We start from the raw sequence: 27,462 nt of genomic DNA on the forward strand, positions 1-27,462 counted from the left end.
GCCTTTTAAAAAATAGATTCTAATGCTGCGTTGGTACATGAGGGTTGGGGAAGGTGCTTCATCTAGTGATCTTCGACTTCTGCTTTCTTTCCTCCACTAGGAGTTGCTTTTGAGCAGGGCAAAATCCTTCCTACTCCAGAGACGGTACCTTTTAGGCTAACAAGAGACATCGTCGATGGCATGGGCATTGCTGGTGTTGAGGGGGTCTTCAGGAGGTATGTTACTCCTTTCAAAGCATTTTAGCATCACCTATGCCAGAATTTCTGTTTTTACAGTTTGGGAAATTTGAGTTGGTAAGAACTGTTTTCATTTATAAAAATGTGACCTATGTTGAGCTGATTATAAACTTTATTACTGTCTAGAAAAATACATTGTAATGTTTTCTATAAAAGTTAAAATAGTTAAAACTGGTTTTGACATTAAATTCTGCTTGGAAATCATTTAGATGCTGTGAAAAAACTATGAATGTTATGAGAAATTCTCAAGAAGCCCTGCTAACTATTGTAGAAGTAAGTATTTCTTGGCTAAATATAAAACACTGTAAGTAATTTTTATATTAAATATTATTTGGTGTGGGTTGGACTACTGTACTCCATATTTATTATTTTCCATGCCAAAAGACAACTTAGTTGGTAAGTAGCTTAAAAATTCTGATTACTCCTATCTCAGTGAATATTGAAATGGAGGCAATGTACAAATAGTGCATTATTACCGAAACATGTTAGTCATTCTGAATTCATGTTCGAATCAAGCAAACTTATAATATTAGACTGACATTCAATCATTTTAACACAAAGTAAAAGAATAAAGCAGTAGGCCAACCTGGAAAGGCATTCAGAAAGCTCTTCATGTTGTATTGCTTTGGACCTGATAATACAAAGATATCGTAAATAACATAGGCAAAGACTCCAGGAAACAGGTAATAGTTTATAAATTTACTATGAATCATGTTGGAACTTTGAATTAAGTGCTAAGAGGGTCTATCTGTCCATCTAAATTGCTAAGCAATGGATAACTTGAAGCACAAGGAGAGGGCAGTATTTGGAGGTATTGGGGATATAAGAACATGTGTAATGGCTTGCTGGATCAGACTTCTGCCCATCTAGTTCAATGTTCTTAACAGTAGCTACCCAACTGCACAATGAAGCCTACTAGTCACCAACAAATGGCTTTCAAAGTCAGTCACAATGCCATCAAAGGTGACAGCCCTTGACCACGACTCTAATAAATTGGTGCAACCTTTTTTTGAAACAAACCATGCTGGTTGCCAGCACCACATCTCAAGGTAGCAACTTCTTAAGTGAAATTATGTGTTGTGTAGAAAAATATTTATCAAGTGTTGGTTTGGGAGGGAGTTGCAGTCTCCTTTCCAGAACCCCGTTTCTGTACTCCCAAAATAAACAAAGTCCACGTACTCTACAGCCATAAAATCTTTGAATGAGCATTTTTCTTCCTGTCAGTCAACAGAGAATAAGAGCCAATAACAAAATATAACACTTGGGATAGCAGATTGATGCAACATTATCTCTATTTATTTGATTTGGTTGTTGGAGGAAATCAGAGTTCAACAGTTGAATTTATGGGTTGAGCAATTCTAAATTTGGCCTAGAATGCCAATTTATAAATTATGCGACACAGATAAAACTAATACATTGTTCTAAGAGATGGGCAGTGGAAAGCTCTTTTCAGAAACATAATTGTGTCTCCTTTGATATTTAGGTTCTTCTATATGACCCTCTGTTTGACTGGACCATGAATCCTTTGAAAGCTTTATATCTGCAGCAAAGGTCAGAAGATGAAGCTGATGTCAGCTCCAGCTTCAGTAGTGCTGATCAAGGATGTAACAAAAAATCAAAGTAAGGACAAATTTGATTATTTTGTATTTTTGTATTTATTAGAATCTGTATGCTTCCTAACACCCTTGTTTCCTTCTCAGTAATGAAAACCAGTTGTTCAACAAAGTGGCAGAGCGTGTCTTGATACGACTTCAGGAGAAACTTAAAGGAATGGAAGAAGGTACAGTGCTCAGCGTGGCCGGCCAGGTGAACTTCCTCATACAGCAAGCCATGGACCCCAAAAATCTTAGCCGCCTCTTCCCAGGATGGAAACCATGGGTATGAAAATATACTGTAAAGAATTTTCAGAAGCTGTAACAAACATTTTAATGATTCCTAAGTAAAATAGAATCTAAAAATATTACATGGAGACTGTTGAATCAAAAAGTGTTACTGAATTGTGCTTATTCCAGTGTAATGAAAGCAATATCGGTGTTGTACTGTAAGCCCTGCCCCTTTTTTATATGTATTTATAAAGATCCTGTGGATGTCCCAAAAGGATTTGTCTTTTGCTTGGATTGGTATAACTACGAACATGGCTTCCTGGTCTTACCCCCCCCCAACACGAATTTCAGGAAATTAACAATATTACAATTTGCTTTAACAAAAGCAAAATATTTTTCAGTAAGCCCCACTACTTGTTTGGCTTAAGAATATTACTACAGTATGGTAGTTCTTATTTCTGCTCTGTTTAAAATGATCAAACTGGCATTAATCTGGTTACTGCAATATGGTCACCTTGCCTTTCTCCTAGACAAGACAAGAATGTACTCAAGATAAAAACATGCATCATCCATGCATGTTGATGATGCTGTGCATCCTGCTATATGAAGAGTTAGGAATTTCTGATTTATAATAATATATAAAGTTGTGGGTTTTTAAAAAAGCGGATAACATTAAATTATATTGTTTATATATAATGTATGTGTGGTCCTGAAGGCATTTCAAAAGAAAAGTAAGAAATCAATAATATGTAGAATCAGAAATAACTGTAGTGTTACATAGTGCGTTTCTTTTCATTATTACTAAAAAGTGCAGTTCTTTGGCTTGACAAGCAAATTGGCATAATCTATCCACTTTATGCTATAATAAGGGGAGGGGGGATTTCTTTTTTTAACAAATAAATATGGATATAGATTTCTTACAAACGGAATAATTCCATTAAAAAATTTAGTTTATGCTAGCAAGAAATTCCTGTGTCCGACCAGCACATTAATCTTGTTCTATATCATGGAAAGAGTAGCCTTATTCTACATTTCATTATTGATTAAATTTAGTTCAATAATAAGCTAATCTTATTTGTTATAACTTGTATGTGCACTTTGAAACCTGGAAGAAGTTACTGAAGTAAGTTTACAAATTAAAATATATTGTAAACACTGTTATGGGCATATGCTTTTTTTTTTGAGCATTCATGTACTATGCATGTGGAAGTATTTTTTTTATTTGCTGTGCATTAGATTCTACTATTTGTGTATTGATATGCTATAAAACGCAGAGGTCCCCAAAAGTGCCTTTTTAAATGTACAATAACACCACATTCTTTTGAACATGCATTTCTCTTCAGATCTACTTATTATAATTCATTTTTACAAAAAGCCATGGTGAACTATAGACTGCAAGAATTTTGTCTTGTTTGCCTGTAAATTTATATGTGGAAATTGTATTCATATTGAGAGTAACAAATGCAAAAGCTATTTCAATAAACTCTTGAATGCTCAAATATTCCTGCTACTGGTTTTTATTAATTTATTTAAATGCTTTATATATATATATTGAAACATTTCTATGAAAAGCAATGTCTTTATAAATTTCACTGTTGCGTGGGAAATTTTCTCAATTGTAAGGCAAACACAAGCGTGCTGAATACATACATTCATTCATACATGTGTACAATACAGTACATTTTCTGAGAATCCATAGGAGTTTTATGTTACAGAATGGTAACCTGGTCAAGAAATGAAATCAGACTAGAATGAGACTTTCTACCACATAGTACTACATACATTTTTATATTCATTTTGTCTACTTCTAACGTCAATCAGTGCCACCTTTAAACTGAAAATTTTGACAATCCCTTTCCCACTCCCCTATAAATGAGAAATGGTTCATTCACTTTGGAAACCCCTGATATTTAAATTAACATTCCAACTACGATTTCCCTGGCAATGGCTAAACACAGAAATGTATGGTCACTCAGGTTATTTATAGATTGATGCTAAACCTCAGCAGGGACCTCTTTCTGCCCTTACTACCAATATGTGATTGTGTTGTTTCCACATCCTTGCCCACTTACATGTAATACCTTAAATTTGCCAGAATCAAAATAATTAAAAGTTGAAAATAAATCTTGATGAATTAAGAAATACTAAGAAATTGTGTGTATTACAACAGGCATGTCATCACAAAATAAGCTCACTACAAAACTGAAGAAATTTAATTACAAACTTTTGTATGTTCATTACATTATATGATAGGGCACATTGGCTTCACAAATGCATAGATTCCATCTTTTTATACTGTGTTATTTTTTGTCTTCTGAAGCTTTGTGTTGATAACTGTTGTGACTGCTGAATGTTCACTTGTCAGATGATTTTTTCTTCTTCAAGTGAGTTGATAATATCTCTACATTATCTGAGATTTCACTATTTCTTGGATCTTTTTTGGTATCAATTCAGAAATGTTATCGTGTTGAGTAAACCGGAAAGCTAAAGATAAACATATACATGAAGAAAATTTATACAATAAAACCAAATATTTTATAATAATATAAATATTTTAAACCATTTATAATGAGAAACTGAATTCAAGGTATTTGTTCATAGATAATATTGCATGATAGTAACACAAAGTGTAACTCCCCTGCAAACCTAGAAGGCACTAAATTAGAAACATTAGTTTTCAATTCAGTTCAAATTTACCAAATTCAGATTCATCTTTGAATTATTAAATAATATTGGATAGGCATAATCTTTTTAAAGTTTCTTTTCTACAATAACATACAAACTGGAGCATTTGCATCTGCAGTATTATAATTTAACTCTCAAATTGTATTCTATTGTCTATTTTTAGGGATGAGGTTACAGAACACTACGCACTTTTTGAGTATCTGGAGAAAAGATGGCATAACAGACAAAATTCAATAGTGATATATCACGTGAAGTGTTAATATCACTTTAAAATGCCTTGGTAAGGCCAGACTTGGAATACTGCATCCAGTTTTGGTCACCGCAATGTAAAAAAGATGTTGAGACTCTAAAAAGAGTACAGAGGAGAGCAACAAAGATGATTAGGGGACTGGAGGCTAAAACATATAAGAAACGGTTGCTGGAATTGGGTATGTCTAGTTTAATGAAGAGAAGGACTAGGGGTGACATGATAGTGTTTCAATATCCCAGGGGCTGCCACAAAGTAGAGGGAGCCAAGCTATTCTCCAAAGCACCTGAAGGCAGGACAAGAAGCAACAGATGGAAACTAGTCAAGGAGAGAAGCAACCTAGAACTAAGGAGAAACTTCCAGACAGTTAGAACAATTAACCAGTGGAACAACCTGCCTCCAGAAGCTGTGAATGCTCCAACACTGGAATTTTTTAAGAGACTGGACAGCCATTTGTCTGAAATGGGTATAGTGTTTCCTGCCTGAGCAGGGGGTTGGACTAGATGACCTCCAAGGTGCCTTCTATTATTATTATTATTAGTAGTAGTAATAGTAGTAGTAGTATTCATCATCATCACACAGCCAGATGTTCAGACTGGATTTGGCATTTTTGTCTACCTATTGAGTCCTTACCTGGGATAGGCAGATGTGGAAGTTAGATGGTATTACAGATATCGTCACAGGATGGAAGCAGTTCTTAGTAAGGCCACCCTTTGCAATTGACTAATGGCGAATTTGTCAATGCCAATGGTGTTCAAGTGGTGCTCCAGTTGTTTTGGTATTGCACCCAAGGCGCCTATTACTATTGGTACTACCCTTGCTTCCCTTTGCTACACTCTTTCTATTTCTATTTGTAGGTCTTTGTATTTTGTTATCTTCTCCAGTTCTTTCTCATCTATTCAGCTGTCTCCAGGCACTGCCATGTCCACTATCCAGACTTTTATGTCTTTCTTATCGACAATTGTTAAGTCTGGGGTGTTATGTTGCAGGTGCTTGTCTGTTTGAATTCTGAAGTCCCAGAGCAGTTTAATTTTATCATTTTGTATGACTTTCTCTATTTTACGATCCCACCAGTTCTTGCTTACAGGCAAATGATATTTCTTGCAGATCTTCCAATGAACCATTGTTGCTACTTTGTCATGTCGCTGCTTGTGGTTAATCTGTGCTTACCAGGTGGTCCACTGTTTCTTCAGCTTCTTTGCATAGGTGGCACTTACTGTCTGTTGCTGTCTTCTCAATTTTGACTTTGTATGCATTTGTTGTTAAGGCTTGGTCTTGTGCAGCCAGAATTAGTCCCTCGGTCTCTTTCTTCAATTTTCCTGCTCTTAGCCATTGCCAAGTCTTGTTACTATTTGCTTTTCCAGCTATTTTTTTAATGTATTGGCCATGTAGTGCTTTGTCTTCCCATGATTCTGTTCTTCATTTGGTCTTTCTTGTAGGCCAGTTTGGTCTCTCTAGTAGTCAATAAGCCTTCCTGATATACTAATTTCAATGCATCTTTATCATTGTCCTTCAGATATTCTTCCAAAGCCATTTTTTCTTCTTCAACTATCTGATGTACTTGCAGCATTCCACACCCACCTATTTGCCTTGGTAGATAGAGTCTGTCAATGCCATTGCGTGGCTGAAGGGCATGATTCATTGTCATTTTTCTGGTCTTCCTATCCATTGCTTTTAGTTCTGCTTGAGTCCAGTCCAGTATTCCAGCTGTGTATCTAATGAATGGAATTGCCCAGGTGTTGATTGCCTTCATGGTATTTCCTCCATTGAGTTTGAAGACTTTAAGATCTTCTTCACTCTCTTGATGTATTCACCTCTAATCTTTTTCTTGACTTCAGTATGCTTGATGTCAGCTTGAAGGATACCCAAGTATCTGTAGTAATCTTCCTCATCCAGACTCTTAATGTTATTTTCGTGAGGCATCTTGATTCCTTCAGTTTTCACTATTTTTCCTTGTTTGGTAATAAGTGTGGCACATTTGTCCAAGCCAAACTCTATTGCAATATCTTGGCTCTATATACGGACAGTGTTGAGCAGCGATTCTATTTCAGATGATGTTTTTCCATACAGCTTCAGATCATCCATGTAAAGGAGGTCGGATATCTGGCAGATGTTTTTGATGTTTGATAGCCATGTCCTGAGTTATGCAGTATTGTTGACAGAGGAACAGTGCAATAACAAATTTTAGTGGTGAAAATGAATCTCCTTGAAATATTCCTCTCTTGATATTAACCTCTCCCAGTCTCTCACCATTGACCTGCAACTGTGTCTTCCATTGTGCCATCGATCTTTGCACAAATTTTCTGATGTTTCTACTGACTCCTGTTATTCCTAGGCATTTGATTATCCAGTCATGTGGCAGAGAGTCATGCCTTTTTGTAGTCAATCCATGCCACATTCAGGTTGATCTTCCTTTTCTTGAAGTTTTCCAAGATCATTTTGTCTATTAGGAGTTGATCTTTTGTTCCTTTGCTATTGGGGCAGTTTCCTTTCTGCTCAGGTGGAAAGAGATTGTTTTCAACTAGATCAGGGGTAGGCAACCTTGGCTCTTTTATGACTCGTGGACTTCAACTGCTCAGGAATTCAGGCAGTTGAAGTTCACGAGTCATAAAAGAGCCAAGGTTGCCTACCCCTGAATTAGATGCTGTCGTACTGCATCAGCTACCACACCAGTTAGCAATTTGAAAGTTGTTGCTAAGCAGGTAATTGGCCTGTAGTTGCCTGGTGTTGCCCCTTTTGCTGAATTTTTCATTATTAGGTAGGTTTTCCCAGTTGTTAGCCACTTTTCAATTTCTCCTCCTTGTAGTATATTGTTGAACTGCTTGGCAATGAGTGGGTATATAAGTTAGATGTTTCAACCAAAACCCATGCAGTTCATCTTCACCTGGTGCTGACCAATTTTTGATCTTCCTTGCTCTTTTTTTTACCATTTTTGTTGTTTACTAGTTCTTTCATTTCAACTTCTGTTTTATTTGCATCCACCTCTTTTAACCAAGCCACATCCTTGGATTTCTTTGGGTTATCCCATATCTGCTTCCAGAACTGCACTGTTTCTTCCTTGTCAGGTACTGACTGATTCATTGCAGTTTCTCCATTAATGAATTGGTACAAACCTTTCTGATTGGATTGAAATTGGAGATTCTGCCCATAATTTGCAATTTGAGCTTTGTATCTACTGATTTTCCTGGCTATAGCTGTTATTTGCTGCTTTATTATTTCCAGTGCTTCCTTGATCTTCCTTGTTTCTAAGTGGTATTTCTTGATTAGGTATTCTTTGGTCTTCTTGTTCTTCAGCTTTTCTTTCATCTGTTCTAGCTTGCTTGCATGTGATCTTAACTTGCTGATCTTATTTTCTAGTTTAACCTTCCATTTTTGTGGTGCACTGTTTGTTTGTTTTTCTTCTTTGTTGATTTTGCATTCCAGGTATTCAGTTATAACTGTAGCTGTGCTGTACATTAGTTGGTTTGTTTCTTGCAGTGAATTGGTGCTTATGCTTGATGTTGCAGTATTTACATCTTTTAATGCTTGTGCTAGCTGTTTCTTTGGAACAAGCTTCAGTGCAGGCAGCCTTATTCTGTTGTTTTTGTGCTGTTCTAGATGCTCAGTTATTCTTTGTTTCAATTCTTTTATTTCTTTAGTTAGAGGGTTTTGTTCTTCCTGAGGAAGAGGTGCCTGATTTCCAAATGTTGTATGTCTCTGCTGGACTCCTTCACTGCCAACTCCCCCTGGTTTGCCTCTACATTCTGAATTACTTCTGGCAAGGCTTTGATTTTTTCGCCCTCGGTAAACCTTTGCAATTCGTCCAATTCTGTTTCTGTGAATATTTTATTTCGTATTATAAATCGGTGTTGATCTGCTAGCCTCTGTTCTGTATTCTGGATGTTGTTCTTTCCAGAACTGGTGCATTTGTTTTAGATATCCTCTTCTTGCTGTACTTGATCTGTAATAACAGATCATTATTTGTTTTCAATCATTGTGTATTTGCGATGGGTAAACACCTTTTCTTCCAGTAGTTCTGCAACTGCTGGCCCTGGTTGCTCAGCCAACAGTCCTGAGTCCTGTAACCCATTTTTCACCAGATATCCAGGAACTCCAACATCTACCGCAGACCTTGTTAACCCAGGCAACATCTGAGACAGTATGGCTTTCTGAAATTTACATCCCACCATATTTTATATGGGAGAGACACTCTTTGTCTGACTCCTCTGACAAGACCTGTCCAGTATGGTTGAACCTCTGGCATAGCTCTCATCTTCCTCAGAGTACACAAGCCCTACAACCACGTCAAGGTAGTGCCTCACTGGGGGATTATTTATTTATTTTATTTATTTATTTTATTTTATTTTATTTTATTTTATTATTTTATTTTATTTTATCATTTTATTTTTATTTTATTTTATTATTTTATTTTATTTTATTTTATTATTTTATTTTATTTTATTATTTTATTTTATTATTTTATTTTATTTTATTTTATTTTATTATTTTATTTTATTTTATTTTATTTTATTATTTTATTTTATTTTATTATTTTATTTTATTTTATTTATTTTATTTTATTATTTTATTTTATTATTTTATTTTATTATTTTATTTTATTATTTTATTTTATTTTATTTTATTTTATTTTATTATTTTATTATTTTATTTTATTTTATTTTATTTTATTTTATTTTATTTTATTTTATTTTATTTTATTTTATTTTTATACTGCCCTTCTCCCGAAGGACTCAGGGCGGTGAACAGGGACATAAATACCAAAATACCCAAAATACAGAAATTAAAAACAAATTAAACCCTAGTGCCCAAATGCAGAAAATAAATTACATTAAAAGAATAATTAAAACAAAACCCATCAGACCAGGCCGGCTTGTTCAAACAAATAGGTTTTTAGGTCGCGCCGGAAGGAGCGAAGGTCGGGAGCCATCCGGAGCTCAACCAGTAAATGGTTCCACAGGTCAGGCGCGCCCACAGAGAACGCCCTCCCCCTGGGGAGTCACCAGACGGCATTCTCCGAACAGCGGCACCCTGAGGAGGCCCTCTCTGTGGGAGCGCACTGGGCGGAGGGAAGTTGATGCCGGCCGCAGGTGCTCTCTAAGGTACTCCGGACCCATGCCATGTAGGGCTTGGTAGGTCATAACCAGTACCTTGAATCTCACCCGGAAGCCAATGCAGCTCACGGAGCAGAGGTGTAATATGGGAGTATCGGGAGACCCCCAACACAACTCGCGCGGCTGCATTCTGCACCAATTGGAGCCTCCGAGAAGGGCGGGATATAAATGGGATTAAAATAAAATAAAAATAAATAAAATAAATTCCAATTCACACAATTTGTTTTAATTCACTGTTTACAGAATATGAATTAGTTATGCCATATTTTTTGTTAAATTAATAAACTAAATTAATTAAAATTTTAATTAACCAAAGAGTTGCCTCCATAACCTTAAACACTGAATTCTACAGAGAGGCATAAGAATTATGCATCTGTATGAGATTACACCAGCTGCTCTGTCACCATCATGTGTCAACTGAGTCTCATCTGCTGCAAAAGTCTTAATTACCCATGCAGTTTACAATCCAATGCTCTTATCTTTAGATTAAAATTACATGAAGATTGACCCGCAAAAGTTTTACCTTGAAAACTTTCTGAAGTCTTGCTTGTTCCAACTTCTTTCCATAGTTTAACATATCTAGGTAAACAATAAGCACAGTGAATAAAATGGAACAGTAATAACGAAATTGCAATGCATACTTTAGAGTGATATACATACGTATCCCTAGCATAGCTTTCTCTCTCTTTAAAATACGTGTGCGGACACACACACCTTTTTTAATCTCCCAACTGTTGCAGTAACAATTAATCCAAATTGCAAAAACAACCAAGGTGAAACAATAAAAATAACAAGAGGTGCAAGAGATGTTACAGAAAAGCTTTTATTAAATAATTTCCTATATTACTGCTTCTCTCTCTCATACTTTGTGATTTGATTGGTGTCTGCGTGAGAGAGAAAGACAGAAGGGAGTAGGTGTGAGTTAATAACTTAGATTAACTTATTAATATAAATTGCCACTAAAGATCAAAAGCTAAAATTGATAATTTTAAAACAATAAAATTTAGAAAAGTAATGAAAGGTGAACTTTAAAACCATTACTCGTCGTAATTCAATGCATTTGTCCACTTTAACATTTCATCTACTTCCCATTCCATCACTTGATCTATTCCTTCCTTCTCCAGCGACTTGATTAGCCCTTCTGTTGCTCTCTGAATTAAAACAATTGCCTCAGGATTCTCTGTTTTAACCTGCAGATTTTCTCCAAAATACCTAGAAAATAGAAATATGCACTTTCATTCTTAATAGTTACAACAGTCACATGGAATATTATTATAATTAAATTTATTTGCCACCCATCTCTCAGTTTGTGGCAACTATATGTCCTTCTCTTCCCTTTCAAGGTAAGCAACATTTTTCAAAGAGCAGAAAAAGAGGAAGAAACAAAAATTAATAGAATTAGTTTGATAGATTAATAGAAATTAATAGAGCTGGTTTGGTCTAGAGAGGAAGGCTGGTCTAGTGGTTAAGGCACTCGTTTGGAAAGTGGGAGGCTGTGAGTTCAAGATTTGCCTTAGCCATTCACTTCCATCTGCCCAAAGGCACGTAGAGTCATTTTCACTTTTTCAACAAATACTGATTCCTTGCAACATATTGTGGTACCCAATTCTTTTTTTATTGCCATTAGCATTTCTTGAAATTTCTACTTTCTCTATAGTAATAATTAATCTTTTGTCATTTATGGATAACTTTAATCCATTTTGCCTGGAAGCACAACTCTCTTGACTACAGTAAACTTCATATCCATATTTACTACATTATACAACCTAACATTTGTTGCAAATCATTTGTGTTTTAGCCAACAAAACGGCTTCAGCTGCACAGAAAAATACACATTTCTCAATAAAACATCTCTAACATCATCCCAAGCACTGCAAAAACATAAAACAACCAAGGGGACATTATATATCATTGGCTTACTCCTTATTCAATATTAAACCTATTTCCTAACCTTTCTGTTTATTCTCACATATGCGTTCCTTCCCTCATATATTGTTCTTACTGGATTTGAGAATAATTTCCAAATACCCCTTGCATTTGTGCAAAACAAGGCTATTCATGATTTATTTAACTCAACAAAACTACGATAAACTTACTTTATCACATTCATATTTTTTTCAAAAACCTACAGAAGAGCAAAACACTTTCCTGTGCTTCCCTTGCTCAACATAAAACTTCTCATATTTTGCCCATTGTTATTTCTCACATCCTTTTGATCAAAATTCTTCCAAATACCTTCACTGGCACATAATAAACTAATCCCCTTAAGAGTTTTTGTATTAATTGTGGTGCTTTCCTTTGTAGTAGAGTGTAGAGCAGGGGTGTCAAACTCAATTTCATTGAGGGCCGCATCAGCATTGCGGTTGCCCTCAGGGGGCCGGGTGGGTGTGGCCAGGGTGGGCGTGGCCTACTGGGTGGGCGTGGATAGAGTGTGTATGGCCTGCTGGGTGGGCGTGGCCAGCTCTACATCGTTCGCATCAAGGGTGCCTATGGGGGCCTGGGCAGGAGTGGGACAGATCTGAGGGTCTCTGGCAGGAGGAGGGTCTCTGGGCCAGGGCCAAGGCAGTGGGGGCCGTTCCCTCACTGTTTCCAGGATGGCTTCGCGGGCCACATGGAACCACTTCGCGGGCCGGATCCGGCCCCTGGGCCTTGTGTTTGACATGTCTGGTGTAGAGTGACCAGGCACAGGTGCAGTTTACACAGATACCTTACAAGTTGCACAACCATTTGGTAAGAAAATCAAATTTACATTTAACATTTCTTTTGCTATGTCATGGGGAGCACTATTTCTCAGTTGTAGCAACTTTAAACATGGCTGGGTGTATGTGTGGAATTCTGGGAATTGAACTCTACCCATCATAAAGTTGCCAAGTAAAGTCAACGGGAAACCAGCAGGAAATCACAAGTGGTGATAATACAAGGTCCTCACTTATTGACCCTTGCTAAATGATGGTAACCAGGACTACCTGAAGTGCCAGCACTAAGTGGCACAGACACAAGGTTTTTCCATTTATGACAGTGTTGCTTAACAATGAAATTTTCAGTACCAGTTAGCATTGTTAAGCTAAACTTGTTCGGGTAGCCCTCGACTAATAATCGAGACCAAAATTTCTATTGTTAAGCAAGGCCATTGTTAAGTAAATCACACACAATTTTACAACCTTTTTTTTGCCATGGTTGTTAAGTGAATCACTTGCAGTTGCTAATGATGATTGACACTGACTCTGCTTGTCAGAAGCCATCTGGGTAGGTTGCAAATGGTGATCACATGACCCCAGGACACTGCAACTGGGACACTGTTACCATCATAAATAGGTGCAAATTGGCAAACACCCAAATTTTGATTACGTGACTGTGGGGATGCTGTGACAGTTATAAGTGCAAGTACCAGTTGTAAGTCACTTTTTCCAGTGTTGTAACTTTGAACCATCGCTAAACAACAAAGTTGAAGACTACCTGTACAATGTATTCAGTTCCAGGGTAGATGGCAAAATAGTTTTTGTTTCTTTGAAACTATGTTAATAATAAAACATGCAAGTGTAGTTTTCTAAGACATGGCTAATCAGCCTTGAAGAATGTACTTTGCAAATTGATTAATGTCTTGATACATACTTGGTAGCAATTAATTCATTTATACAATATAATTCCTATACAATGCGATGCAAGGTGAAAAGTGAAGCACATGTACAACAATAATATCTATTATATAATCTCATTAATTTAAAAAATGATTCTGAAAAAACTATTAAATTATCAGGACTGATCTCTTGACAAGAAATTCAAATGGTTGCCCAGGAAAGGACGATTTTTAAGAACAACCATTGCACAAAGCACAATGTGACAGATGGACTGCAACTTTCTCTGCCATTAAAAAAAAGCCTGTGGCATATTCCAGTAAATGCATGCCTGTGTAATGGAAAAATCTCATTCTCTGGTTTCTTCTCTACCAAGGTCTATTGACTGGTTCTGATTCTGCCCCAAATCTCTGGCAGAAAGAATGTGTTCTTTGTTCAAGTCAGAATCACTATCTAGTACATTCTCTGTGTGCTACTATGTAAGTTAGACAGAAACCTGTGATCTTCAGGTTATACTGAACTTCACAATTCCTGAGAACTCCTGGAGCTGCAACTGACAAGATACTATCTCAAAAGCCACAGAGTTTTGATGCCACCTGGCCTCTAATCTCTTAGGAAAACACCTTGTTCACCTGTCATGTTAAAGAACTGGTGCTCTAAGTTAGAAATACCCACAGCTACTCACAAAATACACACGTGGAAATATGTAATGACTTCAGGCTCTAAGGAAGGCAACTTCAATTTTAAACACTCCACCCAAACTGTTTATTTGTGTATTGGAATTAATTTTGCCAGTTGACTGACAATCAAGGTATCTAAAGGAACCCCCAAAGCACTGGAGGGCACTATTGTATAAGAAGTGGTCCTCTTACGAAAGACCATGCTAACATGGAAGACAGTCTTCCAATGCCGATCCAAACCTACACTTTTTTCTTTTTCCATTTAGACATAAAAAAACAAACACGCAAACACCTGGAGAGCCACTACATTTGACTAACATAGTCTCTCCAAATTTTTGTTTATTTCAAAAAATGTAAACTTATTTTAAAAGTTTAACTTACAATTTTTTAAGTTATCTCAGAACACATCATATATGGTTTAGTTAGCTATTGTGGAAATACAATAGTTAAAATATTTTACATGTCCTCCAATGTGTTAGGATTACAGGTAGTCCTCAATTTATGGCCACAATTGGGACTGAAATCTTGGTTGATGAACAAATTGGTTGTTATCTAGGCAAGAGGCCCACATGACTGCACCACTCAATGACTGCAATCCCAGCATTTCTGACTGGGGTCATTAAGTAATCTCCTGGGTTTTTAAATGGAGCAAAAGAGCTGCCTGCTGAATTCAACTCCCCTCTGTTCATGGAAGAAACCATTCCAGTGGGTTGCAGGAATGGAGCTCGGATCTGCACCATGCCAAAGAAATTCGGCTTCCCTTAGTGTGCAGAAAGGAACTGCTCTCACGGGCTGTAGAAACAGAGCTCACATCTTCAGGTTTGGTGCTCATTTTCTGTACCCCACCAGAGGAATTCAACTCCCCTTGATAGACAGCTATTTTAGCCAGCCCCCAGAGACAAGACAGAGTCCTCTCAGCAGGCAACAGCAACTTATAACCTTCCCTGTTGGCTTCCCCACTGACTTTCTGGGGAAGCCAGCTGAGAAGACTGCAAAGGGTCATCATGGGGTGCTTGGCAACCAGTCATAAATGCAAAGAGTTTGCCGAGCACCCAGAATACTATCACGTAACCATTAAGATGGGGGAGGGGCAGCCTGTACATCGCCCTGAGTCCTCCGGGAGAAGGGCGGTATATAAAAACAAACAAATAAATAAATAAATAAATAAATAAATAAATGTAAGTAAAATACCCTCTTTTTGAGGCTACTGTAACTTCGAACACTCATTAAATGACAAGTCATAAGTTGAGGACTACCCATATAACTTTTAACTAGCTTGACTGAAATTGAATCAGTATGAGTTCAGCCTATTCGGCTGGCATTAAGTAGAGGAAGATTAACTTGGAGGGATGGTTTGCCTTAGTTCTGTTGGTCTATCTTTTAGATCACAATTTTTTGAACTTTTGCAAAAACCTGATTGAGTAGAAGGGGGGGGGGAGTTCATTCAAACACTGCCAATAGTTTACCACTAGAGCAGTGGTAGGCAACCTTGGCTCTTTTATGACTCGTGGACTTCAACTCCCAGAATTCCTGAGCCAGCATGGGAGTTGAAGTCCACGAGTCATAAAAGAGCCAAGGTTGCCTACCCCTGCACTAAAGCCTTGCCTCTTGATCAGGGATTATAGAATTTTTTTTAAAACTGACAGGTTCCCTGGCCTGAAAAGTTTTACACTCCCCAATCCCGATGAATACAGCCAATAGAATTGGCAGAAATGGTTAACTTGTGATTTATGGCAAGCTATTTCCAGCTGATGAATAGCTCTAGCTTAATAATGATGGATTGCTATTGTATTAGCGTGATATGGCTGAATGAATGATAATTAAAAACCACTAAGTTGATGATAAAATGAAAACTGACCAATCCCGTGCTCAGAATTTCAAGCTGCTGTAACTCACATTTTTTTCAGCCATTCAATTTTTCTTGCCTTTCTTCTTTTTACCATGTTCCGTTTCCTCTGTTGAGCAGAATGATGGAATTCCTGTATTTTTGTATTGTCTTTCGTTGTTAAAGAGTCCACGCCCTTCCAATACTGAAATATATGGTTGAAAGCCATTCACATTTATCAGAATTTTTTTATCACTTGTCAAGGCTAAGTGCTTCTAAGACAACTGCTGTTCTGCCCCAGCTCCCCTCTCTCTTCCAATATGCCTTGGTCTTTTTAGAGCCCAGCTCAATTTTAACTGGTTGATGCTCGCAGAGACAGAGAAAAGCTGGACCCTGGCAATGGCTGCATTTGAATAGTCTGCTATGTCAAAAAGGTAGGTTGCTAAACAGACGTTGATATTCCCTCTTCCATTCTACAGTGCACTTATTAGGTCGGCAACTCTTAACACTGCTTTGAGTCAGTTGTGAGTCTACATAAATAAAAGGAAATAGAGTAAAGGTATCCCCTTTCCAGTTATGTCAGACACTAGGGGGTGGGGCTCATCTGTTTCTTAATCAAGGGAGCCAGTGTTGTCCAAAGACATTTCTGTGGTAATGTGGCCAGCATGACTATAAGCCGAGGTCCATGGAATGCTGTTACCTTCCCACTGAAATGGTACCTATTTATCTACTTGCATTTGCAGGCTTTTGAACTGCTAGGTGGGCAATAGCTGGAGCAAGTAACAGGAGCTCACCCCATTCCATGGCACGTGGATCTCAAACCTGGGCTTCAACTTCCCAGCTGACAAGCTTAGTGTCTTTAACCACTGAGCCCTTTATACTAAGTTTAGCCAGACATTGTGGTTGATTGGAATTTGTTGGTTGGAATTTTTAGAAACTTTGACAAAATTTGCCTGTAAACTAAAAGTAGTAGCCTTTGGGATTCAGCTACCCTATGGAGATGCATTTTATTTAACCTTTTACTTAACAGGCAAAAGTAGCCACCATTGCAGAGAAAAAAGAAGAAGGCAATGTTAGCTAATTATATGTCCTTTCAGAAACACCTGAAGCAAAATTGTAGGAAGTGACAAGAACCTTTCTCTTTCCGATCAGGGTTCTCTGATATAAAACTTCTAAAAATATCCCTACATTCTGAGTTAACAGCCTAATGCAGCCTTTTTAGTATAAGTAGTCCTCAAATTACAACCATAACTGAGCCCAAAGTTTCCATTGTTAAGTGAGTTTTGTCCCATTTTTTTACTTTTCTTGTCAGAGTTGTTAAGTGAGTCTGCAATGGTTAAGCTAGTAACATAGTTGTTAAGCGACTCTGGCTTTCCCATTGACTTTGCTTATCCGAGGTTCGCAAAAGGTGATCACGTAACCCTGCGACACTGCAACCGTCATAAATACATGCCGGCTGTCAAGCATCTGGATTTTTATCACGTGACCATGGGGAAGCTGCAACAGTTGTAGGTCATAAATCACTTTTTTCAGTGACCTTGTAACTTTGAACAGTCACTAGATGGATAATTGTAACTCAAGGACTACTTGTAGTGATGTATACTTAACAAGATTAACCTATAATGATGTGCACTTAATAAGATTAACCTAGCAATAGGTTGATTTGTAAATTAAAAGCAAACTCAACTTTTAAAATAAAATGCCTGACATTAACCTGTAATATTTCAGAAGACATGAGAGAAAAAAAGAGTTGAGACAAAACATTAAGAAGGCAGAAACAGGAAAAAAAGGATAGATAGGAGGAGTTGAGATGCAGTCGGCTGAATTAAGCCAAACAATTTATACAACGAAGTAGAACTGGAGCAAGGATAGATGGAATAGCTGAAAGGGAAGATAAATTTCCTGGTCCCAGAGCCGTATCACTGTTGTGATTCAGGGTCAGCCTGTGGGTTCGGCAGTTGGGTCGGACGACTCAGAGGAGGAGGAGGGGGGTGTTGAAGAGCTTGCTGAGGGGATTGGACAGCTTGATGAGAGCCCCCAGCAAGGCCCCTCTCATCTGGTCACGATGCAGACCCAGCTGTGTGAGCCTGACAGCGTGGATGAAGATGACCCACAGCTGGCCCTGTTCAAGGACGCCCGATGCAGGAGGCAGTCAGTCAGGAGTACACAGAGGAAGGCAATGGGGCACCTCGGAAGGAGGCACAGAGAGGCCACGCCCTGAACTGTATTTAAGGGGAATGTGTGGGAGGGCTGGTTTGCTGAAGGCAACCGCTTGGATTGTTCCTGCTTCTTAGCTCGTGTTTTATGGTTGGTGTCTTGTCTTGCTCTGTTTTATGTGAATAAATTTGGCAGGCGTAATTCCAGCCTCTTGCCGTTTGTAAAAGGGTTGTCCCTGCCTTTTCTGCAGTGCCGGTAGCAGGCTGGTACAGAACAATCACAAGTATTTTCCTCTTTATGAATTGTTGGGTAGTTGGTGATCTGTAATACAAAGTGGAGCAGTTCTACTACAGAACTTGTCTCAGCCCACATATCCCCTGAAACCTGGAGATAAATACCAACTCCTTGACGCATTCTTTGAGAAGACTGGAAGACACCCCAACATCATTTTGCAGGTTTTGTCTATGCTTTAACAATAAGAAACACAGCCACAACAAATCTTTGAAATGTGTCAAGTGGGAGTAAGTCGCCCATCACAACCTATGCAAACAATCAGTTTGGGGATGGCAATAATAGAGGAACCAAGTGAGAAATTAAATTATTTATTATCTTACTCTAATGGAAAGAAGTCTCCAGCCATTATTCTCGATGCGTTTATACCAGTCACTAGTACTTTCATTGACGCTCCCTTTCTGCAACTTTCTTGGATTTGGTTGGGTTGCCATCTTCGCATAGTCTTTGGGACTATTTGCACACAAATCCACAATAGGTCTATGAGTAAATATTTTATAATATATGCTGGGAGGAAACGTTTCCTGCAAGGAAATGTCCAATTTAAAAAGAGGTAAATGGAAAACATGTTCGGGTCACTGGAATTTGTTTTTACAGATCCTTAGGGATATTCTCTGTAAATCTCTATTTATTAACAGAACAAAAAAAATTTCTAAAACAGATCAGAAGCAGATTGGAATTATTTTTTCTTAAAATGCGCTTTTGTGGGCCCTGAGACAAATCATTCTAATATGAATTTGGAGGTTCTATTATTTGCACAAAGGGCAAAACAGCCGTATGTTTGTTAAGCGTGAAGCAATCCTGAACTGTATATATACGGAAGGAGGTAACTGACAACGCTAACTACAGTACTCTTAAACAAGTATTCTGACCTTCAAAATCTTTTCAATTCTCCCCCCGCAACACATATAATAAAATGGAAATGATTCTAAAAATAACAGAAGCCCAATTTATATATATATATATATATATATATATATATATATATATATATATATATATATATATATATATACCGTATATATATATATATATATATATACCGTATATATATATATATATATATACCGTATATATATATATATATATATATATATATATATATATATATATATATATATATATATATATATAATGTGGATCCTTGGTTTTTCGGGTTTTTCCCCTCGTAGAACTAAAGGTGTAGGCGCAACGTTTCGACGGAATCCCATCCGTCATCATCAGGCTTTAGCTTCCTTCTTCTGGGAGAAGCATGTGGCTGTTTGTTCCTCTTTTTTAAACTGCCAGAGGGGGTGTGTTCTGTGGAGGTGTGCTCTGATTGGGTAGGGGACCAAGTGTGTTCTGATTGGGTGGGAGTGTGTTTTGAATGGTGGGTGTGTTCTGATTGGGTGGGGGGGGGGTGTTCTGAGTGGATGGGCTGGTCTCAGCTGCCAGCTCCAGACCTGAGCTGGTGAGTTGTGCTGCTTTTGTTCGGCTTCGTGTTTGTGGTGGTGCCATGTTTTTATAGTGGGTGTCAGTTTGCTTATTGTGTGGTTTGGAGGGGTTTAAAGTGGCTGATGTTGCAACTGTAGTTAGGTTTCTGTTTTGTGGTTGTGTGTCTTTATCGTTGTGGGTTCGGATTTGCTTTTTGAATGGTTGTGTGGTGGTGATGTCATGTGATGTTATCATGAGTTTGGGTCTGGTATCATTCTTGGTGGTTGGGCCTCGTCTGTCAATCAAGGCGGGTTTCCAAATGGCTGGTAGACGAGAGGTATCATCTCGTTTATTCATGCTGTGGGGGCGTTTTTCTATCTCAATGGCTTCTCTGATTATTCTGTTGTTAAAATGTTCAATTTTGGCGATAGTTTTGGTTTTTTTAAAATCAATTTCATGTCCCGTGGCTTCAAAGTGTTGGACCAGGGATGAAGTTTGTTCTCCCTTTCTGAGTGAGTTTTTGTGCTCTTCAATGCGTGCACTTATTCTTCTGTTGGTCTGTCCGATGTATGTGGTGGGGCAGGTGGTGCATGGGATTTCGTATACTCCTTGGTTTTCTAACCCAATTATGTCCTTGGGATTTCTTAGGATGGTGGATATTTTTCTGACTGTGTAGAATGCTGTTTTGATGTTGTGTTTTTGGAGGACCTTGCTGATTCTGTCTGTGGTCCCTTTTAAGTATGGGAGGAGGGCTTTGCCATTTTCTTGTTCTCTGTCTTGGGTTTTTGTGGGTGTCTCTCTTCGGATTAAGTTGGTAATCGTGTTTCTTTGGAATCCATTGGCTGTTAGTACATTAGTGAGAGTGTGTAGTTCGGTTTTTAGGTGTTGTTCGTCAGCTAGGTGTTTTGTTCTGGAGATGAGTGTCTTGGCTACGGAGTTGATCTGTGCTGGGTAGTGGTGTGAGAGTGCGTTCAGATAGCGGTTTGTGTGTGTTTTTTTATGGTAGATAGTGTGTCCTAGGGAGCCGTTGGATTTCTTGTAGACTAAGACATCAAGGAAGGGAAGTTGATTGTTAGCTTCTGTTTCCATGGTGAATTGTATTTTGGGGTGTAGGCTATTGAGGTGTATGAGGAAGTCATCCAGTTTTTCTTTGCCGTGTGGCCAGATTATGAAGGTGTCATCTACGTATCTGAGCCAGAGTTTGAGTTTGTGGTTGGATTTTTCTAGAGCGAGGGTTTCAAAGTGTTCCATGTAGAGGTTTGCGATGACAGGTGAGAGGGGTGATCCCATGGGTGCTCCTTCCATTTGTTTGTATTTTTGTCCATTGTAGATGAAGTATGTGTTAGATAGGCAGTGGTTGGTCAGATCTAGGATGTGTTTTGGGGGGTTGTATTTATTTAGGATAGCTGTCAAGGCTTCTTTGATTGGCACTTGGGTGAAGAGGGATACAACATCGAAGCTCACAAGTAGGTCACAGGGCTGTAAGTTTAGTTTACTTATGATCTCTATGAATTGGAATGAGTTTTGTACGTGTGAGGTGATGGAATTTGCATAAGGCTGTAGTTGTTTGGCAAGAAATTTGGCTAGATTTTGTAGAGGTGAGCCTATGGAGCTGACTATGGGTCTGAGTGGGGTTCCTTCTTTGTGTATCTTGGGCAGACCATAGAGCTTAGGACATCTGGATGATTTTTCTCTGGGAATGATTGTTTTCTGGATTGTGTTTTTTTATGGTAGATAGTGTGTCCTAGGGAGCCGTTAGTTCTACGCGGGGAAAAACCCGAAAAACCAAGGATCCACATACAGGCACCCACGAAAACCTCAGAAAACATATATATATATATATATATATATATATATATATATATATATATATATATATATATATATATATATATATATATATATATATATATATATATATATATTTCAAATGTTAACTATTTAGATTACCTTGCTAGGCCCCAAACATGGGGCAAATCTTTATTTCCTGTTTTCAGCCTATCTTGAAGGCTATCGAACAGGCAGTAGTCACACCGGACAATTCATATATTTGTGTAAATTACTAACAAAGAATTAAAGGGAAACTGAGATGCATTTCTGACTCCTTAGTCGTCATCAGTCAGCTATACCCTTCTGAGATTCGAACCTGGGCTGATAACACTGCCTCATATGCAATCAGCCCAGGTTCGAATCTCAGAAGGGTATAGCTGACTGATGACGACTAAGGAGTCAGAAATGCATCTCAGTTTCCCTTTAATTCTTTGTTAGTAATTTACACACACACACACACACACACACACACACACACACACACACACACACACATATATATATATATATATATATATATATATATATATATATATATATATATATATATATATATAATAGCCAATAAAAACGAATGGCACTTTCTTGATAGTCTGCACACAAGGAATTTGAATCTCTTTTGGAACCTGAATGAGATGGCGTTCTCCCTTCCGCGTGAACCTCTCAACCACTTCAACTAGACCAGTACTGATAGCTCATGACCAAGTCTATGCCCTTTTACTAAGACACTGCAAGAATGTACATTGTTTCAATGAATGCCAAAGCAGTTGGGTGCTCAAAAAACAATATCTTGATTCTAATAATGAAAGCCAGTTTGTTGTAGTGGTTAAGGAAACCAAGAGAACAATTAAACTTATTTTAATTATTATTAAAATATAATTGTTAAATATATACTTACCCCACCTAGTCTGAATTTAATATGAACTCCTGCTGCAGCATCTAAAAATTCTGCCTGTAGTTATATAAGATCATATATGCATTAGCATGCAAAAACTTTAAAAAGTTGATGAACTTCATTACTCTATATCAAATAAAATAGTGATAGAATATTGATGCTTTCTAAAACAACATTTTTTATTATAAATAAAGAATTAAACAATTGACTTTAAGAACTCATTTTTTTAAACAGGAAGGATGACCTTGCTTCATTTTGCATAGCCCCTGAAAGCTGGCTTTTAAGTTTTGAGACTGCCATTTATATTTCTCATTCTATATTTATTCTGAATCAATATTTACAATCACAGAATATCCTGACTTGGCTGTTGGTTACTCCAGGCAGAGAGTTCTGTCAGCAATCCAGTTGTGAGTGGAATTGACCAGGTTTCCATATGGAAAGCCAGAACACTATCAGAGCATCCTTTAGGACAGGGCTGAGCAACTGTCGCCCTTTGACGGCCTGTGGACTTCAACTCCCAGAGCTGTTAAGCCCGCTGGCTCAGGAATTCTGGGAGTTGAAGTCTACAAGGTCGTAAAATGGCCATAATTGCCTACCCCTGCTTTAAGGTCTCCTTTCCACTTTCTTTGGAAGTCCGCTTGTCAGTTAGAAGAGAAATCTGACACTGGTACAGCTTTATACAGGTAAAAAGAATGGACTGTCAGGAGATCCAAGCAAGCCAAGTTCATGGTGGTTTTCCATGCAAAGCTGGAACCTTGTTTGAGTTCACTCCAGTCTTTCCACAGAAAGCCAAATATCGATTTGCCCAGGCTGAGATGAAGTGAGTATTGGCAATAATTATGATTTGAACATACAAATTTGAGAACTCCCGATGTAAATGGTAGTTAGCAGTAAAAAGAGGGGAAAAAAATAGGGTTAGTACATAGATATATAGTTTTTAAACATTTGCTACAAACTTTGATTATACCAGTTTAAGCCATATTAAATGGCACACTGCTGTTAATGTTAGGCACGTCATGGATCAATTATAAAAGTGTGAATGCTTAATACTTACCACTTCACTTTAGCCCTTACCTCTCTAGGCTCAATGTACTTCATAAGATGGCAAGGTTCCCCATATTGTTTAAAGCCTATAAGCTCTTTATAATATTCAAATACACTCATATCCTGAGGGGGAGGGAATAGATAAATGCAGTCTAGTTATAAATTCAAATATTACATTTGCTGTCACTTTGTGCACATAACATTTTATCCTGGTTTCTCCTGACACAATTATTCATTCATATTGTGCTGATTGTTATCTTAGGGGATGGCCATGGAGGTTGTGAGTCCTCTTTCATTCGATTTATTTGCTTGCATGTTTATTCAATTTCTATAGCCGCTCATCTCAACCAGTAACTCTTGGCAGCTTACAGTTCTAAAACTATAAAAACAATAAAAAAAACCATTTTAAACAATAGAAACTTCCAAAAATAAATGTGTACAGCAGCCAAGATAATTAACCAATTAAGAGTACAGCCACAAATGGGGCCCTAAACACATTCAGAGCCCCAGGCTCAGGTACACAGCCAAATTTTGAAGTCTTAAAAAAAGATAGTAGGGGAAAATATTCCACACAGCAGGGGCTACTCTGGAAAAAGCCCGTCTTCTAGTCCCCACCAACTGACACTCTTTGGCTGATGGGATCTGCAGCATGCCCAATCTGCTGGATTGAATTGGATGGGGAGAGATTCTTGGAAAAAGACAGTCCCTCAGGTAATCCTTCATGTGTTCAAAAAGAAGCTCAAGTTTGTAAGCCGCCCTGAGTCTTCAGAGAAGGGCGGGATATAAATGGAATTAAAATAAAATTTAAAAAAAGTATTAAAGAGAAGGTTGGAGTCAAGACTGTAGATCAGTGCTCTCCAAACTTTCCAGCTCTGTGGACCGGCAGCAGAAGCCACAGTGAAGGAGGGGATGGTTTCACACAAAAAACCTAATCCCACACCATGCGTAAATGGAGTTTCACGTGCTCACCTACTGTTTGCGTGGCCAGGTTCCCAATGGGTCGCAAAGCGGGGATTAGGGACCCCTGTCGTAGATGACCCCTTCTGACTATAATTCAACTCATCTAAGCTTCAAATTCTCCAGATTAAATGGAGCTCTTTTTTATTTTTAAAATTCATCCCTGGTTGCCATATCAGGAAGATGTGTCAAATGTAGCCATTGCTTGATTAACCATAATTCATTGAGTAAACCATACTTGCCTGGCTTCACACATTTTCTTAAACCATCAACCACAGATAACAAACCAAAACTACTCGGATCACATATCACACTCAGCAAAGAACTACAACCCGCACAATTGTTGATTATGATGTGTGAATCCCTGAAGTTATGGAAAGGATAGAGGTTTTTTTTTATAGATATACCGTAAGTTGCTCCCTTCTTTTGCAGCTTCAAACTTTCAGCCACAAAAGAGAACAAGTGTGTAGATGCAATATGACATCTTGTCCCTTAAGAATGCAACAATCTTGGAACCCACAGGTTCCAATCCATCCAAAATGTGTAGACGTCTACATAAATACATCTGAAAAGCTCAAAAAGCATGTTAACTTACCAGCCATCTTTTCCAGGTTTTTTGAATGACATGTGCTGCTTTATCCCTTTTGTCTTCTTTCGTATCACAGAATAATTCTATCACATCCTTTTGATTTATAATACGTTTTCCAGAATTTCTTAAAATAAAATTTCCATGATACCATTTATGCTCTATTATGAAATCATTATTTGCATAATAATGTTGGATTTTTCCTTATTTTAAAATTCTCCCTAAATTACTTTTAAAAATGCAAATAAAAATATGCCAAAACCAAATCTAGATGTATGAAATAAGGACCACCCTGGTGATAAAATCACAAACAATAGCTTAAACATCAATCTCTCATACATTGTATTGGGGACATTGAATACAGATCTATAGAGACAACTTAAAAATTTTACACCAAGTATTAAGTACTACCAATCAGCTGACCATGCAGGAAGTAGGACCAGTGTACATAAAACCTAAAGGACTCCTAGAAGAGAGGAGTTGAGACCCACCACTTTTCAACTTACTGTCCTAAACTTCCTCAGCCACTAGAGCAGGGGTAGGCAACCTCGGCTCTTTTATGACTCATGGACTTCAACTCCCAGAATTCCCCATGCTGGCTAGTGAAATTTGAGAGCTGAAGTCGATCTATTTTAAAATAACTGTAGTTGAGAAACAGCGCACTAGAGAATTCTTTGCTTAAGGCAGTTGAAGTCTATGGCTGAAAGTGAGATCTCTTATTTTGCAGCCTTCTGAGCGTTCAGTTATTGCAGCTGGTGAAAACTGAATAATTTCCCATGACACTTCAGCAGGAAAAGACCAAACATTATAGTTTTAAAATAACCCTATTACAATTAACAACAAACAAAACTTCCCTTTATCCAAATACCCTTGGCTTTTTTCACTTGTATGAGATGGCTCCAGCAATGTAAACGGTCCACCCCCTCAAAATTATACCATGCATCTCTCCACAGTAAACACCAAAAGATTGCCCCCCCACCCCCTCGAAAAGATGTAAAGATACACTCCTGCTATGGGATAATTAAAGTCTTACCCATATTTTTTCTTGTAGTCGGTCTGCATTGTAGTACTATGTTTGGTGCTGGGGAAAAATAAATCAAAACTGTGGATTACTATGCTATTCATGACTTAGGAAAAAAAATGGTGATAATTTCCATGGTTTGGTATTTTATAGTTTGAAGGGGGAATAGGTTTAGCACTCATTCAGGAATATGAATACTGCTGATCATCAGCACATCTAAAAGGGATGAAAAGGGGGGGAAACGAAAAGCTATATCATATAAAGTCTTTAATACTGACAGAAGAGAATATTGGTAGCTCAGAGTTGAACAGAGATCCTTGGTGCTCTCTGTTTTCTTGCAGACGTTTCATTACCAAACTAAGTAACATCATCAGTGCTCGACTGAAACATCTCTAAAAATCAACCAAGTTCAGAGAGAACCAAGGACCCAGCAAACTGTTTAGTCTATGGCAGTATTTATTAAAGTGTGATCCTATGAGAGGTCCTAGTCTCACAGAGGCCTATGAAATAAAAATGATTTGCCAACCTATGTTGAAAAACAATGCATTAAAATTCCATCAAACAATTGTGGTATGTGCTAGCAGCAGCAAATCACCAAGTTTAATTTTTAATACAGTAAATATCGATAAATATAACCCATACAAACAAAAAATCTTTTGAGGTTCCTTCATAATTTTGTGTCCCAAGAGGAAAAAAGGTTAAGAAGCTTGACCTATAGGTTCTTGAGTTTCCAACAGATTTCAGCAATTCCACTGTAAGAATTCTTTTTATTAGATTTTTAGCTCTTACTTTGAAATGACATTGGCAATAAACTGGTACTTAACCAATACCTGGTTTTATTGTGCTTCACTTCACTGAGCTTCGCACCTCCAGCAGCAAAAAGATTATGCCTCGTTGAAGGCTCAGATAATGATTTTTAGGAATATTCAGATTATAGAACTTTCTAGGAATAAAGTATTTTTAAATTGTGGTATGTATATTGGGAAGGGAGGTATAGACCTAATACTATTGTACATTTAAGAGACTACAATATAGTGTAAATGTAACTTTTATATGTGCAGGAAACCAAAAGACTCACGTTCCTTG

The 27,462-nt window shown here is 37.7% G+C and overlaps 2 protein-coding genes across 2 annotated transcripts in view; one reads left to right on the top strand and one right to left on the bottom strand.

The window, feature by feature from the left end:
- The window catches only part of ATM (ATM serine/threonine kinase), a 70,058-nt gene extending 66,500 nt beyond the window's left edge, over positions 1-3,558 (top strand). Inside the window, exons 60-64 of the mRNA XM_083362835.1 lie at positions 101-215; positions 446-509; positions 1,720-1,856; positions 1,937-2,114; positions 2,590-3,558. Of these exons, the coding sequence (XP_083218961.1) occupies positions 101-215; positions 446-509; positions 1,720-1,856; positions 1,937-2,114; positions 2,590-2,691 (596 nt within the window). The 3' untranslated portion in view covers positions 2,692-3,558. The remainder of the gene's footprint in view (positions 1-100; positions 216-445; positions 510-1,719; positions 1,857-1,936; positions 2,115-2,589) is intronic.
- A 663-nt stretch (positions 3,559-4,221) lies between these two features.
- On the bottom strand, positions 4,222-27,462 carry LOC310640636 (protein MFI). The gene is made up of 10 exons (XM_083363051.1): positions 27,455-27,462; positions 26,389-26,436; positions 25,365-25,482; positions 23,843-23,935; positions 22,772-22,825; positions 18,954-19,154; positions 16,254-16,387; positions 11,144-11,314; positions 10,626-10,681; positions 4,222-4,543 (listed from the first exon to the last, which is right to left on the bottom strand). The coding sequence occupies exons 2-10, from the start codon at positions 26,415-26,417 to the stop codon at positions 4,461-4,463; spliced, it is 939 nt and encodes a 312-aa protein (XP_083219177.1). The 5' UTR covers positions 26,418-26,436; positions 27,455-27,462; the 3' UTR covers positions 4,222-4,460.

This window comes from Vipera ursinii, assembly GCF_947247035.1.
Source record: "Vipera ursinii genome assembly, chromosome: 4".
NCBI classification, from domain to species: Eukaryota; Metazoa; Chordata; class Lepidosauria; order Squamata; family Viperidae; genus Vipera; species Vipera ursinii.